The sequence below is a fragment of the Coregonus clupeaformis genome, unplaced genomic scaffold (genome assembly GCF_020615455.1).
Source record: "Coregonus clupeaformis isolate EN_2021a unplaced genomic scaffold, ASM2061545v1 scaf1940, whole genome shotgun sequence".
NCBI lineage: Eukaryota > Metazoa > Chordata > Actinopteri > Salmoniformes > Salmonidae > Coregonus > Coregonus clupeaformis.
The window spans coordinates 10,056-26,109 of NW_025535394.1; the positions used below are offsets into that span (position 1 = coordinate 10,056).

Genomic DNA, 16,054 nt, shown 5'->3' on the forward strand with positions numbered 1-16,054 from the left:
TGGCCCCTGACCCCCCAGCCGTGTAACTAACAATGACCCCCTGACCCCCCCAGCCGTGTAACTAACAATGACCCCCTGACCCCCCAGCCGTGTAACTAACAATGACCCCCTGACCCCCCAGCCGTGTAACTAACAATGACCCCTGACCCCCCAGCCGTTTAACTAACAATGACCCCTAACCCCCAGCCGTGTAACTAACAATGACCCCCTGACCCCCAGCCGTGTAACTAACAATGACCCCCTGACCCCCCAGCCGTGTAACTAACAATGACCCCCTGACCCCCAGCCGTGTAACTAACAATGACCCCCTGACCCCCCAGCCGTGTAACTAACAATGACCCCCTGACCCCCCAGCCGTGTAACTAACAATGACCCCCTGACCCCCCAGCCGTGTAACTAAGGGCAGTGAGGTGGAAGGGGCCTGGAGGAGAAGCGAGGAGTCAAGGTCATCTGTCCGTCATTGACTGGTGAGATCACATGGTCACATGGTCTTCACTGAAGGTCCAAACCAATAGGCTGCTCCTCTCTCCAGTTCAACAGCATCATGTTCAGTTTCACAACCAGCAGGGACTGTGGATGTGTTAGGAGGGGGCAGCACAGTGGGTGGTTGATGGTGATTGATTGTTGCTCTGTGAAGTCCGATAGATCCAGAGCTTTGATAGGTCAGAGGTCATTAAAGGGGCGGTGACAGGACATGATGTCACAGGAAATGAAGTCACTCCCAGCCATTGTCCTTGATCATATGAGCCAGCTCAATGATGAACTTCCCCTCCTTGTACTTCTGACTGCTCTCAAACGCATGCTCCTGGGGGAGAGAAGACAACAACACAACATGCCACTTAGCAGACGCTCCATACAGTCAGACAACAACACAACATGCCACTTAGCAGACGCTCCATACAGTCATACAACAACACAACATGCCACTTAGCAGACGCTCCATACAGTCAGACAACAACACAACATGCCACTTAGCAGACGCTCCATACAGTCATACAACAACACAACATGCCACTTAGCAGACGCTCCATACAGTCATACAACAACACAACATGCCACTTAGCAGACGCTCCATACAGTCATACAACAACACAACATGCCACTTAGCAGACGCTCCATACAGTCATACAACAACACAACATGCCACTTAGCAGACGCTCCATACAGTCAGACAACAACACAACATGCCACTTAGCGGACGCTCCATACAGTCATACAACAACACAACATGCCACTTAGCAGACGCTCCATACAGTCATACAACAACACAACATGCCACTTAGCAGACGCTCCATACAGTCAGACAACAACACAACATGCCACTTTAGCAGACGCTCCATACAGTCAGACAACAACACAACATGCCACTTAGCGGACGCTCCATACAGTCAGACAACAACACAACATGCCACTTAGCGGACGCTCCATACAGTCAGACAACAACACAACATGCCACTTAGCAGGCGCTCCAACAGTCAGACAACAACACAACATGCCACTTAGCAGACGCTCCATACAGTCAGACAACAACACAACATGCCACTTAGCAGACGCTCCATACAGTCATACAACAACACAACATGCCACTTAGCAGACGCTCCATACAGTCATACAACAACACAACATGCCACTTAGCAGACGCTCCATACAGTCAGACAACAACACAACATGCCACTTAGCAGACGCTCCATACAGTCATACAACAACACAACATGCCACTTAGCAGACGCTCCATACAGTCATACAACAACACAACATGCCACTTAGCAGACGCTCCATACAGTCATACAACAACACAACATGCCACTCAGCAGACGCTCCATACAGTCAGACAACAACACAACATGCCACTCAGCAGACGCTCCATACAGTCATACAACAACACAACATGCCACTTAGCAGACGCTCCATACAGTCATACAACAACACAACATGCCACTTAGCAGACGCTCCATACAGTCAGACAACAACACAACATGCCACTTAGCGGACGCTCCATACAGTCAGACAACAACACAACATGCCACTTAGCGGACGCTCCATACAGTCAGACAACAACACAACATGCCACTTAGCAGACGCTCCATACAGTCAGACAACAACACAACATGCCACTTAGCAGACGCTCCATACAGTCAGACAACAACACAACATGCCACTTAGCAGACGCTCCATACAGTCATACAACAACACAACATGCCACTTAGCAGACGCTCCATACAGTCATACAACAACACAACATGCCACTTAGCAGACGCTCCATACAGTCAGACAACAACACAACATGCCACTTAGCAGACGCTCCATACAGTCATACAACAACACAACATGCCACTTAGCAGACGCTCCATACAGTCATACAACAACACAACATGCCACTTAGCAGACGCTCCATACAGTCATACAACAACACAACATGCCACTCAGCAGACGCTCCATACAGTCAGACAACAACACAACATGCCACTCAGCAGACGCTCCATACAGTCATACAACAACACAACATGCCACTTAGCAGACGCTCCATACAGTCATACAACAACACAACATGCCACTTAGCAGACGCTCCATACAGTCATACAACAACACAACATGCCACTTAGCAGACGCTCCATACAGTCATACAACAACACAACATGCCACTTAGCAGACGCTCCATACAGTCAGACAACAACACAACATGCCACTTAGCAGACGCTCCATACAGTCATACAACAACACAACATGCCACTTAGCAGACGCTCCATACAGTCATACAACAACACAACATGCCACTTAGCAGACGCTCCATACAGTCATACAACAACACAACATGCCACTTAGCAGACGCTCCATACAGTCATACAACAACACAACATGCCACTTAGCAGACGCTCCATACAGTCATACAACAACACAACATGCCACTTAGCAGACGCTCCATACAGTCATACAACAACACAACATGCCACTTAGCAGACGCTCCATACAGTCATACAACAACACAACATGCCACTTAGCAGACGCTCCATACAGTCATACAACAACACAACATGCCACTTAGCAGACGCTCCATACAGTCATACAACAACACAACATGCCACTTAGCAGACGCTCCATACAGTCATACAACAACACAACATGCCACTTAGCAGACGCTCCCATACAGTCATACAACAACACAACATGCCACTCAGCAGACGCTCCATACAGTCAGACAACAACACAACATGCCACTCAGCAGACGCTCCATACAGTCATACAACAACACAACATGCCACTTAGCAGACGCTCCATACAGTCATACAACAACACAACATGCCACTTAGCAGACGCTCCATACAGTCATACAACAACACAACATGCCACTTAGCAGACGCTCCATACAGTCATACAACAACACAACATGCCACTTAGCAGACGCTCCATACAGTCAGACAACAACACAACATGCCACTTAGCAGACGCTCCATACAGTCATACAACAACACAACATGCCACTTAGCAGACGCTCCATACAGTCATACAACAACACAACATGCCACTTAGCAGACGCTCCATACAGTCATACAACAACACAACATGCCACTTAGCAGACGCTCCATACAGTCATACAACAACACAACATGCCACTTAGCAGACGCTCCATACAGTCAGACAACAACACAACATGCCACTTAGCAGACGCTCCATACAGTCATACAACAACACAACATGCCACTTAGCAGACGTCCCATACAGTCATACAACAACACAACATGCCACTTAGCAGACGCTCCATACAGTCATACAACAACACAACATGCCACTTAGCAGAGCGCTCCATACAGTCATACAACAACACAACATGCCACTTAGCAGACGCTCCATACAGTCATACAACAACACAACATGCCACTTAGCAGACGCTCCATACAGTCAGACAACAACACAACATGCCACTTAGCAGACGCTCCATACAGTCATACAACAACACAACATGCCACTCAGCAGACGCTCCATACAGTCATACAACAACACAACATGCCACTTAGCAGACGCTCCATACAGTCAGACAACAACACAACATGCCACTTAGCAGACGCTCCATACAGTCAGACAACAACACAACATGCCACTTAGCAGACGCTCCATACAGTCATACAACAACACAACATGCCACTTAGCAGACGCTCCATACAGTCATACAACAACACAACATGCCACTTAGCAGACGCTCCATACAGTCATACAACAACACAACATGCCACTTAGCAGACGCTCCATACAGTCAGACAACAACACAACATGCCACTTAGCAGACGCTCCATACAGTCATACAACAACACAACATGCCACTTAGCAGACGCTCCATACAGTCAGACAACAACACAACATGCCACTTAGCAGACGCTCCATACAGTCATACAACAACACAACATGCCACTTAGCAGACGCTCCATACAGTCATACAACAACACAACATGCCACTTAGCAGACGCTCCATACAGTCATACAACAACACAACATGCCACTTAGCAGACGCTCCATACAGTCATACAACAACACAACATGCCACTTAGCAGACGCTCCATACAGTCAGACAACAACACAACATGCCACTTAGCAGACGCTCCATACAGTCATACAACAACACAACATGCCACTTAGCAGACGCTCCATACAGTCAGACAACAACACAACATGCCACTTAGCAGACGCTCCATACAGTCAGACAACAACACAACATGCCACTTAGCAGACGCTCCATACAGTCATAAACAACACAACATGCCACTTAGCAGACGCTCCATACAGTCAGACAACAACACAACATGCCACTTAGCAGACGCTCCATACAGTCATACAACAACACAACATGCCACTTAGCAGACGCTCCATACAGTCAGACAACAACACAACATGCCACTTAGCAGACGCTCCATACAGTCAGACAACAACACAACATGCCACTTAGCAGACGCTCCATACAGTCATACAACAACACAACATGCCACTTAGCAGACGCTCCATACAGTCAGACAACAACACAACATGCCACTTAGCAGACGCTCCATACAGTCATACAACAACACAACATGCCACTTAGCAGACGCTCCATACAGTCATACAACAACACAACATGCCACTTAGCAGACGCTCCATACAGTCATACAACAACACAACATGCCACTTAGCAGACGCTCCATACAGTCAGACAACAACACAATATGCCACTTAGCAGACGCTCCATACAGTCATACAACAACACAACATGCCACTTAGCAGACGCTCCATACAGTCAGACAACAACACAACATGCCACTTAGCAGACGCTCCATACAGTCATACAACAACACAACATGCCACTTAGCAGACGCTCCATACAGTCATACAACAACACAACATGCCACTTAGCAGACGCTCCATACAGTCATACAACAACACAACATGCCACTTAGCAGACGCTCCATACAGTCATACAACAACACAACATGCCACTTAGCAGACGCTCCATACAGTCAGACAACAACACAACATGCCACTTAGCAGACGCTCCATACAGTCATACAACAACACAACATGCCACTTAGCAGACGCTCCATACAGTCAGACAACAACACAACATGCCACTTAGCAGACGCTCCATACAGTCATACAACAACACAACATGCCACTTAGCAGACGCTCCATACAGTCATACAACAACACAACATGCCACTTAGCAGACGCTCCATACAGTCATACAACAACACAACATGCCACTTAGCAGACGCTCCATACAGTCATACAACAACACAACATGCCACTTAGCAGACGCTCCATACAGTCAGACAACAACACAACATGCCACTTAGCAGACGCTCCATACAGTCAGACAACAACACAACATGCCACTTAGCAGACGCTCCATACAGTCATACAACAACACAACATGCCACTTAGCAGACGCTCCATACAGTCATACAACAACACAACATGCCACTTAGCAGACGCTCCATACAGTCATACAACAACACAACATGCCACTTAGCAGACGCTCCATACAGTCAGACAACAACACAACATGCCACTTAGCAGACGCTCCATACAGTCATACAACAACACAACATGCCACTTAGCAGACGCTCCATACAGTCAGACAACAACACAACATGCCACTTAGCAGACGCTCCATACAGTCAGACAACAACACAACATGCCACTTAGCAGACGCTCCATACAGTCAGACAACAACACAACATGCCACTTAGCAGACGCTCCATACAGTCATACAACAACACAACATGCCACTTAGCAGACGCTCCATACAGTCAGACAACAACACAACATGCCACTCAGCAGACGCTCCATACAGTCATACAACAACAACAGCATGATGTCAGTCAGCACTTCTACAACTCTTAACACAACCATGTACAGGTCAATTCCAAAATAAAGGAAATACTTCAGTAAATGAGGTATACTCAGGTGCTTCCACACAGGTGTGGTTCCTGAGTTAATTAAGCAATTAACATCCCATCATGCTTTGGGAGGCTTGCCCATTATTTTGGCTACCATGGCTAGAAGAAGAGATCTCAGTGACTTTCAGAGAGGGGTCTCAAAGGAGCACAGGGGGTTTAAAGGGCGTGTCTCAGTCAACAGATTCTGGAGCGGCGCCCGAGACAGCGTTTTCCACCACCATCAACAAAACACAAAATGATGGAATTTCTCATAGAAGAATGGTGTCGCATCCCTCCACTAGAGTTCCAGACTCTTGTAAAATCTATGCCAAGGTGCATTGAAGCTGTTGGTGACTCGTGGTCGTCCAGCGCCCTATTAAGACACTTTATGTTGGTGTTTCCTTTACCTGAGGGCTTTAGAATACCTCCTGCTAACATTCATCATTAACATTAACGTTCAAGGTCATTCATGTTTCTGACAGCAGTGAGTACTAAGTCTAAAAGAATTCTACTGACATTCAAAGTTTCGTGTAAGTCTGCCTTGAGAATGTTGTGCAACACAACGCAGAGACAACACAACGCAGAGACGACACAACACAGAGACGACACAACACAGAGACGACACAACGCAGAGACGACACAACACAGAGACGACACAACACAGAGACGACACAACGCAGAGACAACACAACGCAGAGACGACACAACGCAGAGACAACACAACGCAGAGACCACACAACACAGAGACAACACAACACAGAGACGACACAACACAGAGACAACACAACACAGAGACGACACAACACAGAGACAACACAACGCAGAGACAACACAACACAGAGACAACACAACACAGACAACACAACGCAGAGACGACACAACGCAGAGACAACACAACGCAAAGACAACGCAGAGACAACACAACGCAGAGACGACACAACACAGAGACAACACAACACAGAGACAACACAACGCAGAGACAACACAACGCAGAGACGACACAACGCAGAGACAACACAAGACAGAGACAACACAACACAAAGACAACACAACGCAGAGACGACACAACGCAGAGACAACACAACGCAAAGACAACACAGAGACAACACAACGCAGAGACGACACAACGCAGAGACAACACAACACAGAGACGACACAACGCAGAGACGACACAACGCAGAGACAACACAACGCAGAGACAACACAGAGACAACACAACGCAGAGACGACACAACGCAGAGACGATACAACGCAGAGACGACACAACGCAGAGACGACACAACGCAGAGACGACACAACGCAGAGACAACACAACACAAAGACAACACAACGCAGAGACGACACAACGCAGAGACAACACAACGCAAAGACAACGCAGAGACAACACAACGCAGAGACGACACAACACAGAGACAACACAACACAGAGACAACACAACGCAGAGACAACACAACGCAGAGACGACACAACGCAGAGACAACACAAGACAGAGACAACACAACACAAAGACAACACAACGCAGAGACGACACAACGCAGACAACACAACGCAAAGACAACACAGAGACAACACAACGCAGAGACGACACAACGCAGAGACAACACAACACAGAGACGACACAACGCAGAGACGACACAACGCAGAGACAACACAACGCAGAGACAACACAGAGACGACACAACGCAGAGACGACACAACGCAGAGACGACACAACGCAGAGACGACACAACGCAGAGACGACACAACGCAGAGACGACACAACGCAGAGACGACACAACGCAGAGACGACACAACGCAGAGACGACACAACGCAGAGACGACACAACACAGAGACGACACAACACAGAGACGACACAACACAGAGACTACACAACACAGAGACTACACAACACAGAGACGACAACACAGAGACGACACAACACAGAGACGACACAACACAGAGACGACACAATGCAGAGACAACACAACGCAGAGACGACACAACGCAGAGACAACACAACGCAAAGACAACACAGAGACGACACAACGCAGAGACAACACAACACAGAGACAACACAACGCAGAGACAACACAACGCAGAGACGACACAACGCAGAGACAACACAACACAGAGACAACACAACACAAAGACAACACAACGCAGAGACGACACAACGCAGAGACAACACAACGCAAAGACAACACAGAGACGACACAACGCAGAGACGACACAACGCAGAGACGACACAACGCAGAGACGACACAACGCAGAGACGACACAACGCAGAGACGACACAACGCAGAGACGAACAAACGCAGAGACAACGCGAGACGACACAACGCAGAGACGACACAACGCAGAGACGACACAACGCAGAGACGACACAACGCAGAGACGACACAACGCAGAGACGACACAACACAGAGACAACACAACACAAAGACAACACAATGCAGAGACGACACAACGCAGAGACAACACAACGCAAAGACAACGCAGAGACAACACAACGCAGAGACAACACAACGCAGAGACGACACAACGCAGAGACAACACAACACAGAGACAACACAACGCAGAGACGACAACGCAGAGACAACACAACGCAGAGACAACACAGAGACAACACAACGCAGAGACAACACAACGCAGAGACAACACAACGCAGAGACAACACAACGACGACACAACGCAGAGACGACACAACGCAGAGACGACACAACGCAGAGACGACACAACGCAGAGACGACACAACGCAGAGACGACACAACGCAGAGACGACACAACGCAGAGACGACACAACGCAGAGACGACACAACGCAGAGACGACACAACGCAGAGACGACACAACGCAGAGACGACACAACACAGAGACGACACAACGCAGAGACGACACAACACAGAGACGACACAACGCAGAAACGTTTAGCAGACGCTCTTATCCAGAGCGACTTACAGTTAGTGAGTGCATACATTTTTCATACTGGCCCCCCGTGGGAAACGAACCCACAACCCTGGCGTTGCAAGCGCCATGCTCTACCAACTGAGCTACAGGGGACTGTAGCTTCTATGCTTGAAAATGTCTGAATAATAATTTAAACTCAGGATGAAATGGGTTGATTTAAACAGTGACTCTGTGACAGTGCTGTATGTTGGGTATGGTTTGAGCGGTAGGTACAGTAGTTGGCTTACGTATTTCCAGCCCAGAGTGGTTTTACAGTTTTCACAGTAGATGTCAGCGACAGCATGTAAACCTGTCAGGAGAACCCGCTCCTCGGCCGGTCCACAGCCCACATTCACACTGAGGGAGAAGGTTAGAGTTAGTTGTAAAATCAGACCTTTTGTACTTCTGGCTTTGCAACTTTTCAGCTGAGCCAATGAGTTATTAAAGCTTACTTACACAGAGTTAAAGAGGTAGGCTCTCCCTAATGAGTTATTAAAGCTTACTTACACAGAGTTAAAGAGGTAGGCTCTCCCTAATGAGTTATTAAAGCTTACTTACACAGAGTTAAAGAGGTAGGCTCTCCCTAATGAGTTATTAAAGCTTACTTACACAGAGTTAAAGAGGTAGGCTCTCCCTAATGAGTTATTAAAGCTTACTTACACAGAGTTAAAGAGGTAGGCTCTGCCCTGGCTGCCTTGGAATGACTGAAATAGAAACAGAAAGAGAAAAGAATTTCTGAGGACAATAGACTGAGGACCGAAAACACACCATTCATCTGACAACACACCATTCATCTGACAACACACCATTCATCTGACAACACACCATTCATCTGACAACACACCATTCATCTGACAACACACCATTCATCTGACAACACACCATACATAGTTCAAGGAGCATAGAGGAAAAATCTGTGTAAAGGAAGAAACTCCAGCAAACTGGTATTCTTGTATTATCCACAAGGTGTTTGTGGATCTCAAACTGACGTCATCCAAGAGTGCTGCTGAATAGATAGCAGTTTTAAAACTGCAGTAAAACTACAGTAAAACTACAGTAAAACTGCAGTAAAACTACAGTAAAACTGCAGTAAAACTCTCCTCTCTCTCACTTTCCTCTTTCTCTCACCTCTCCTCTCTCTCCCCTCTCTCCCCCCTCTCTTTCCTCTTTCCTCTCTCTCCCCTCTATCTCTCTCTCCTCTCCCATCTCTCACTCTCCCATCTCTCTCTCTCTCCTCTCCCATCTCTCTCTCATCTCTCTCTCCCTCTCTCTCTCTCTCTCTCAATCCCCTCTCTCTCTCTGTCTCTCTTCCCCTCCCTCACCTCTCTCTCTCTCTCCCCTCTCTCTCCCCTTTATCTCTCCCCTCTCTATCTTTTCTCTCTCTCCCTCCATCTCCTCTCTCTTCCTCCTCACTCTCTCCTCGCTCTCTCTCCTCTCTTCCTCTCTTGATCCCCTCTCTCTCTCTCTCTCTCTCTCTCTCTCCTCCTCTCTCTCTCTCTCTCTCTCTCTCTCTCTCTCTCTCTCTCTCTCTCTCTCTCTCTCTCTCTCTCTCTCTCTCTCTCTCTCTCTCTCTCTCTCTCTCTCTCTCTCTCTCTCTCTCTCTCTCTCTCGCTCCTCTGCTCTCTCTCTCTCTCTCCTCTCTCTCTCTCCTCTCTCTCACTTTCCTCTTTCTCTCGCCTCTCCTCTCTCTCTCCCCTATCTCTCTCCCCTTTCTCTCTCTCTCTCTCCTCTCGCTCTCCCATCTCTCTCTCTCCTCACTCTCTCTCCTCTCTCTCCTCTCTCTCTCTCGCTCTCTCTCTTGCTCTCCCATCTCTCTCCTCTCTCCCCTCTCTCCCCCCTCTCTTTCCTCTCTCTCCCCTCTCTCTCTCTCCTCTCCCATCTCTCTCTCTCCTCTCCCATCTCTCTCTCCTCTCTCTCTCCTCTACTCTTTCTCTCCTCTCCTCTCTCTCTCACTTTCCCCTCTCTCTCTCCTCTCTCTCACTTTCCTCTCTCTCTGTCTCTCTCCCTCCCTCCTTGTTTTATCTCTCTCCCTCTCCCTCCCTCTCCTCTCCTCTTCTCTCTCTCTCTCTCTCTCTCTCCCTCCCTTTCTCTCTGTCCTATCCCTCCCTCCCATCTCTCTCTCCCTCCCTCCTTCCCTCCATCCCTGTCATATCTCTCTCTCCTCTCTCTCCCTCTCTCTCTCCCCTCTCTTGCCTATCTCTCTCTCTCTCTCTCTCTCTCCTCTCTCTCACTTTCCTCTTTCTCTCACCTCTCTCTCTCCCCTCTCTCCCCCCTCTCTCTCTCTCTCCTCTCGCTCTCCCATCTCTCTCTCTCCTCTCCCATCTCTCATTCTCCCATCTCTCTCCCATCTCTCTCTCTCCTCTCCTCTCTCCTGTAAGTCGCTCTGGATAAGAGCGTCTGCTAAATGACTAAAAATGTTTTTTTTAATGTAAAATGTATTTTGTTGAAGCACCTTTGGCAGCGATTACAGCCTCTAGTCTTCTTGGGTATGAATCTACAAGCTTGGTACACCTGTATTTGGGGAGTTTCTCCCATTCTTCTCTGCAGATCCTCTCAAGCTCTGTCAGGTTGGATGGGGAGCGTCGCTGTACAGCTATTTTCAGGTCTCTCCAGAGATGTTCCATCAGGTTCAAGTCTAGGCTCTGGCTGGGTCACTCAAGGACATTCAGAGACTTGTCCCGAAGCCCCTCCTAAGTTGGCTTGGCTGTGTGCTTAGAGTCGTTGTCCTGTTGGAAGGTGAACCTTCGCCCCAGTCTGAGGTCCTGAGCGCTCTGGAGCAGGTTTTCATCAAGGATCTCTCTGTACTTTGCTCTGTTCATCTTTCCCTCGATCCTGATTAGTCTCCCAGTCCCTGCTGCTGAAAAACATCCCCACAGCATGATGCTGCCACCACCATGCTTCACCGTAGGGATGGTGCCAGGTTTCCTCCAGACGTGACGCTTGGCATTCACGCCAAAGAGTTCAATCTTGATTTCATCAGACCAGAGAATCTTGTTTCTCATGGTCTGAGAGTCCTTTAGGTGCCTTTTGGTAAACTCCAAGCGGGCTGTCATGTGCCTTTACTGAGGAGTGGCTTCCGTCTGGCCACTCACTCTCATGAAAGCCTGATAGGTGGAGTGCTGCAGAGATGATTGTCCTTCTGGAAGGTTCTCCCATCTCCATAGAGGAACTCTGGAGCTCTGTCGGAGTGACCATGGGGTTCTTGGTCACCTCCCTGACCAAGGCCCTTCTCCCCCGATTGCTCAGTTTGGCCGGGCGGCCAGCTCTAGGAAGAGTCTTGGTTGTTCCAAACTTCTTCCATTTAATAATGATGGAGGCCACTGTGTTCTTGGGGACCTTCAATGCTGCAGACATTTGTTGGTACCCTTCCCCAGATCTGTGCCTCTTCGATAGAAGTAGATTGATGAGGATTTTTTTATATTTAATCCATTTTAGAATGAGGCTGTTAGAGATGTATTTATCTGTGCAATTATGTGGTCCTCTGTAGCTCAATTGGTAGAGCATGGCGCTTGTAACGCCAGGGTAGTGGGTTCGATCCCGGGGACCACCCATACGTAAAAATGTATGCCCACATGACTGTAAGTCGCTTTGGATAAAAGCGTCTGCTAAATGGCATATTATTATTATTATTATTATTATTATTATTATATTATTATTATGTCATCAGTCTGCTTACTATTCAAGGACAGGAAGACATACCTCATCTCTATTATCCATATAGAGAAGGACAACTTGTGCTGTCTCAGATGACAGATGATTTGGTTTTAAAGAAATGTATAATAAGATGATAGTTGGAGCTGTATTGTTGTATTTCAGTGCAGCCTTTGATGTTATTGAAGACACACACTTGCTATGGCTTTACATCACCTGCCATCACGTTAGGAGAGTTATTTATTTATCCAATAGAACCCAGAGAGTGTTCAATGGAAGCTTCTCTAACAAAATCAAAATCAAATCAAATGTTATTGGTCGCATACACATATTCAGCAGATGTTATTGCAGGTGTAGTGAAAATGCTTGTGTTCCTAGCTCCAACAGTGCAGTAATATCTAACAATTCACAACAAAACACAAATATAATATAAAAAGTAAAATAAATATAGAAATATTAGGACGATCAATGTCAGAGTCCGGAGTATAAATATATATGTATATATACACTACCGGTCAAAAGTTTTAGAACACCTACTCATTCAAGGGTTTTTCTTATTTTTACTATTTTCTACGTTGTAGAATAATAGTGAAGACATCAAAACTATGAAATAACACATACATATGGAATCATGTGGTAACCAAAAAACCTTTCTGTCCAAAAAGTGAACATTGGAACATTATTTCTATCGTCTGAATGTTAAGAATGGTCAGTGGTGACCTAAATAATAATCATGTCCGGGATGCTGACCTTCTACGCAGAGTTGCAAAGAAAAAGCCATATCTCAGACTGCCCATCTTAATCTTTTCTTTTTATTGGCCAGTTTGAGATATGGCTTTTTCTTTGCAACTCTGCCTAGAAGGTCAGCATCCCGGAGTCGCCTCTTCACTGTTGACGTTGAGGCTGGTGTTTTGCTGGTACTATTTAATGAAGCTGCCAGTTGAGGACCTGTGAGGCGTCTGTTTCTCAAACTAGACACTTTAATGTATTTGTCCTCTTGCTCAGTTGTGCACCGGGGCCTCCCACTCCTCTTTCTATTCTGGTTAGAGACAGTTTGCGCTGTTCTGTGAAGGGAGTAGTACACAGCGTTGTACGAGATCTTCCGTTTCTTGGCAATTTCTCGCATGGAATAGCCTTAATTTCTCAGAACAAGAATAGACAGACAAGTTTCAGAAGAAAGTTATTTGTTTCTGGCCATTTTGAGCCTGTAATCGAACCCACAATTGCTGATGCTCCAGATACTCAACTAGTCTCAAGAAGGCCAGTTTTATTGCTTCTTTAATCAGCACAACAGTTTTCAGCTGTGCTAACATAATTGCAAAAGGGTTTTCTAATGATCAACTAGCCTTTTAAAATGATAAACTTGGATTAGCAAACACAACGTGCCATTGGAACACAGGACTGATAGTTGCTGATAATGGGCCTCTGTACGCCGATGTAGATATTTCATTATAAATCAGCCGTTTCCAGCTCACAGATCGCAGATATGGACCAGTGCATTTACAACATAGGATACAGTGGGGGAAAAAAGTATTTAGTCAGCCACCAATTGTGCAAGTTCTCCCACTTAAAAAGATGAGAGAGGCCTGTAATTTTCATCATAGGTACACGTCAACTATGACAGACAAAATGAGAAGAAAAAAAATCCAGAAAATCACATTGTAGGATTTTTAATGAATTTATTTGCAAATTATGGTGGAAAATAAGTATTTGGTCACCTACAAACAAGCAAGATTTCTGGCTCTCACAGACCTGTAACTTCTTCTTTAAGAGGCTCCTCTGTCCTCCACTCGTTATCTGTATTAATGGCACCTGTTTGAACTTGTTATCAGTATAAAAGACACCTGTCCACAACCTCAAACAGTCACACTCCAAACTCCACTATGGCCAAGACCAAAGAGTTGTCAAAGGACACCAGAAACAAAACTGCACCAGGCTGGGAAGACTGAATCTGCAATAGGTAAGCAGCTTGGTTTGAAGAAATCAACTGAGCAATTATTAGGAAATGGAAGACATACAAGACCACTGATAATCTCCCTCGATCTGGGGCTCCACGCAAGATCTCACCCTGTGGGGTCAAAATGATCACAAGAACGGTGAGCAAAAATCCCAGAACCACACGGGGGGACCTAGTGAATGAACTGCAGTGAGCTGGGACCAAAGTAACAAAGCCTACCATCAGTAACACACTACGCCGCCAGGGACTCAAATCCTGCAGTGCCAGACGTGTCCCCCTGCTAAAGCCAGTACATGTCCAGGCCCGTCTGAAGTTTGCTAGAGTGCATTTGGATGATCCAGAAGAGGATTGGGAGAATGTCATATGGTCAGATGAAACCAAAATAGAACTTTTTGGTAAAAACTCAACTCGTCGTGTTTGGAGGACAAAGAATGCTGAGTTGCATCCAAAGAACACCATACCTACTGTGAAGCATGGGGGTGGAAACATCATGCTTTGGGGCTGTTTTTCTGCAATGGGACCAGGACGACTGATCCGTGTAAAGGAAAGAATTAATGGGGCCATGTATTGTGAGATTTTGAGTGAAAACCTCCTTCCATCAGCAAGGGCATTGAAGATGAAACGTGGCTGGGTCTTTCAGCATGACAATGATCCCAAACACACCGCCCGGGCAACGAAGGAGTGGCTTCGTAAGAAGCATTTCATGGTCCTGGAATGGCCTAGCCAGTCTCCAGATCTCAACCCCATAGAAAATCTTTGGAGGGAGTTGAAAGTCCGTGTTGCCCAGCGACAGCCCCAAAACATCACTGCTCTAGAGGAGATCTGCATGGAGGAATGGGCCAAAATACCAGCAACAGTGTGTGAAAACCTTGTGAAGACTTACAGAAAACATTTGACCTGTGTCATTGCCAACAAAGGGTATATAACAAAGTATTGAGAAACTTTTGTTATTGACCAAATACTTATTTGCAAATAAATTCATTAAAAATCCTACAATGTGATTTTCAGGATTTTTTTCTTCATTTTGTCTGTCATAGTTGACGTGTACCTATGATGAAAATTACAGGCCTCTCTCATCTTTTTAAGTGGGAGAACTTGCACAATTGGTGGCTGACTAAATA

General features: G+C 46.6%; 1 protein-coding gene across 1 annotated transcript in view; it reads right to left on the reverse strand.

Moving 5' to 3' along the window:
- Window positions 1-715: 715 nt before the first annotated feature.
- LOC123487972 (protein yippee-like 1) overlaps window positions 716-16,054 on the reverse strand; it is a 30,947-nt gene continuing 15,608 nt past the window's right edge. The window contains exons 2-4 of the mRNA XM_045218972.1: window positions 9,986-10,029; window positions 9,574-9,682; window positions 716-805 (exon numbers count right to left, since the gene is read on the reverse strand). Of these exons, the coding sequence (XP_045074907.1) occupies window positions 716-805; window positions 9,574-9,682; window positions 9,986-10,029 (243 nt within the window). The remainder of the gene's footprint in view (window positions 806-9,573; window positions 9,683-9,985; window positions 10,030-16,054) is intronic.